Source organism: Anneissia japonica, unplaced genomic scaffold (genome assembly GCF_011630105.1).
Source record: "Anneissia japonica isolate Jap-2015-1 unplaced genomic scaffold, ASM1163010v1 scaffold287778_len1315358_cov176, whole genome shotgun sequence".
Classification (NCBI taxonomy): domain Eukaryota; kingdom Metazoa; phylum Echinodermata; class Crinoidea; order Comatulida; family Comatulidae; genus Anneissia; species Anneissia japonica.
The window spans coordinates 1,145,552-1,149,193 of record NW_022702824.1 but is presented as its reverse complement, the minus strand read 5'-3'; the positions used below and the strand labels follow the sequence as shown (position 1 = coordinate 1,149,193).

The 3,642-nt window shown below is 38.2% G+C and overlaps 1 protein-coding gene across 1 annotated transcript in view; it reads left to right on the top strand.

The window, feature by feature from the left end:
• LOC117104053 (latent-transforming growth factor beta-binding protein 1-like) overlaps positions 1–2,856 on the top strand; it is a 20,291-nt gene extending 17,435 nt beyond the window's left edge. The window contains exons 13-15 of the mRNA XM_033244707.1: positions 181–299; positions 1,233–1,297; positions 2,625–2,856. Of these exons, the coding sequence (XP_033100598.1) occupies positions 181–299; positions 1,233–1,297; positions 2,625–2,841 (401 nt within the window). The 3' untranslated portion in view covers positions 2,842–2,856. The remainder of the gene's footprint in view (positions 1–180; positions 300–1,232; positions 1,298–2,624) is intronic.
• The last annotated feature ends 786 nt before the right edge of the window (positions 2,857–3,642 follow it).

The window sequence follows — 3,642 nt, the reverse complement described above, 5'->3', positions numbered from 1 at the left end:
ATATAATATATCCTTTGAGATAGATATGCAGCATGGGTAATGTTAAGAAATACATTAATCTGACGTGGTGTGTATGTTAATGGTGCTAAAGCAGGCCGAAAAGCATTTTTATCGCGTTACTTCTTTACATAAGGAACTTGGAATGTAAGTACTAATAGATTTTTACCTCACCTTTTTCAGCTGAAAAAACATATGCCACAGTTCTTGTAATGAAAGGTCCACAGGATATATTCACGTACGATTTAGAAGATAAGGCAAGCGATGCTTACTTAGAGTTGGCTTCTGAAACTGAACAAAGTGTAAGTAAAACGATAATGACGATGATGTTGACGATGGCGGTGATGGTGGTGATGATGATGGTGATGATAATGATGATGATGATGATAATGATGATGATGATGATAATGATGATGATGGTGATGATAACGACGATGAGAATCATAAAGACGACGATGATGTTGGTGATGATGATAATGATGATTATGAAGATGAGGCTCATGAAGATGATAATGATGATGATGGCGACGGCGATGATAATGATGATGATGACGATGATGAGGATTATGATGACGATGGCGAAGGTGCTGATGATGATGATGATGTAGTATTGGTAGTAGTATGGGTAGGGAATGGTAAGTGTTGTAGTAAGTGGTAGTGGTAGGGGTAGTGGAAGCAGCTTTGCAAAAATATTTGGACAGTACTATATATTCCTCTACTAATTTCCGATGAAACTATTTTTATTGTTCTAACTTATTAAGTGGAGTCTTAACTTTTTTTTTTTTTCAATTCAATTCAACTATTTATTTCAAAATCACATATCCAGAGCAAGAAATACAATGACAATAGACAAAAAGAAATATCAGAGACAAAGACTATGCATTCAGGGGTAGGGATGTCACTTCCCCCGGGTCCAAATGCCCCGCATACCCCACCCTAACCATAAATAATTAATAGTAAAAGTAAAACAAATCAAATATTGAGTTTTTCAGGTTGTTTAGCACAGAGTTGTTTAGGCAATTATGTACACCATTTGTACTTATATTGCCTTGTTGATATTATATAGGGCCCATACTAAAAGATAATATGGTGCAGAATCCTTTAGGATGGGTTGAAATTTAAACAATGACGTCAGTATAGATTTTTTATAAATGGTTATATATATATATATTGATAATCATTGTTGATTATATTCTGGATATAAATCGTCGTCATGTTTGTTTTTTTTTTTTCAGTTGGATTATGAATTCAAGAAGAAGTATGGGAGTGCTTTTCTAAAGTGTACAGTGGAATCATTTGAGTAAGTTCATATTGATGGTTGGACGAGGGGTGAGATTAATTTGGTCAGTTATGTGTAATATTCATATTTATATTCATAATAATTCATAATTTTATTTCACTCAAAACGTAATGCGTCTAAGTAAAATAAAATTATAAATTATGAATATGAATATCGTGGAATGCACTCTCTCCACCCCTCCCACCCCCGGCTCTCTCTCTCTCTCTCACTCTCTCCCTCTCTCTCCAGGCCAGCATTTACCGAAGGTATAGGTTTTTGACAGGGTTCAGAGGGCCCGCTTGAGTGTTTATAAAAAATGTACATATTATGATGCATATTGCAGTATAAAATAAAGAAAATATAATTATCATACAAGGGCAAATTGTGATAGAATTGGTCTACTTTTTTATGTGTGGTCTGTTTTAATTCTTCGGAGGTTTTGCTGAATGTGGTAAGGAGTTTGCCAGCCCCCTAAAATCTCCTGGCCACCAGGGTTGGCGCCAGTGGGGGGCCGGGGGTCCAGCCCCCTCCCCTCCGTCGGGGAGAGCTGCCCCTCCCCCCGTCGGGGAAAAAAGCACAATTCGTTGGGGAGAAAAATTATGTGTATTTTCTACATATTAGTAGACTCTAAAATCGATTAAATAAGCCTTTGAAACCCCTAAATTGTCACATTTCTTCGGGGCCTTCTTCCCCTGGACCACTTTCGAAGCCTTTTAATCGAAGCTCGACCACGCCCACTTTGCTTTCGTCTGGGAAATCTAACCCTTCGTCGGGGGAGTCCCCCCCCCCACCGTCGGGGACTCTGTCTCTTACTCCCCCCCCCCTCGTCGGGCAAATCCTGACGCCACCCCTGCTGGCCACAGAGGCCTGAATGCGCTTATTCTAGTTGAATTGCATCATTTCGTATGAGTGTCGCTCAAAAATCACTGCTTAAAAATCTACTACAAAAAGATAAATGCTCTGTTGAGTTGAAGAAATAAATATACATTCCGCAGGAAACATTAATTATAATTAAGGAAATCGATCATTCGTTAACTTGGCATTCAGAATCCTTGTGAATTTAATAATTCTGTAGAGAAACACAGATAAGAACCTATCTGTTCCTGTATAGTGGACATTTATATTACATGATAGAAATTGAAGCGGATCTTTCCAGACAATCTTTTTTTTTTTCTATCAAATGGAACTTCCGCTAAGCCCCGCCCCTTGGATATTGTTGCTTAGATCCCACAAAATTGACTGCGGAAACGTACGTGTGTACGATTATGGGACAACCCATAATGTTTGAGAGGTGCACGTTTTACTGATTCTGTAAGGTCACTAATTTTTTTAATTTTTTTTTTTATAGATCTGGCAGTATTGTAGCAAACGTAGCAACATATTTTAATTCTGAGTTTAAAGGCGATGTAGCTGATGTCAACAAATTTTTACAGGATGAAGCCATTTATTGTAACAAAAACATCTGTTGTATTGGAACCATCTGTAACATTGATACTTCTAAATCAGTCGTCGAAGGTAAAACAACATTTTTTTTTAATTTTTTTTTTAAATTCTGTTTGGGATGATGTGACGTTTAATGTACCGGTCAACCCAGTGCATCATTGATGTACGGAGCGAAAGATGCAATGGGTTCTTTGAAGTGCACACGAGCCAAATGTGTACACAGGACCTCCATTTTAAGTCCTTATCCGAGAAGACTTGGTTCTATCAACCGAGCCCTGGACGAGGAGCGGTTGGAACAGCGCCAATGTAAGGTTGTAATAGTTAGCGGCGCCCCTACCTTATCGCCCGGCCACTCGACTCGCCCAATGCTGTTCCATCACAACATCTAAGCCGTCATTGAATGATTCTTTGAAAACCGTTGACACACACTGCTTTTGGTGTTGACCTAAGAGACAGAGATCCAAACGCAGTTTTTATATACCGTTATATATTCTTACATATAAGACAAAGCTTGAAAAGAGCAAATTACGATCGAAATAAACAGGGCAACGTGGTCTTATACGCGTAACACATACCGTACAGACTTTTTATTTTTAAATCATGTTCGGCTTATGTGCATGACAAAATCTAACGGTTAAACGGGTGGGGGGAGGGGGTGTCGTCTTATACGCGACATACCAAAAATCGTCCAAAATCTTCTCAAACTCGGGGATCGTCTTAAGCTAGTTTTAGATGTGTATAAGAGACAGGACGAGGGGTGAGATTAATTTGGTCAGTTATGTGTAATATGCATATTTATATTCATAATAATTCATAATTTAATTTCACTCAAAACGTAATGAGTCTGAGTAAAATAAAATTATAAATTATGAATATGAATATGAATATCATGGAATGCACTCTCTCTCTCTCCACCCCTCCCA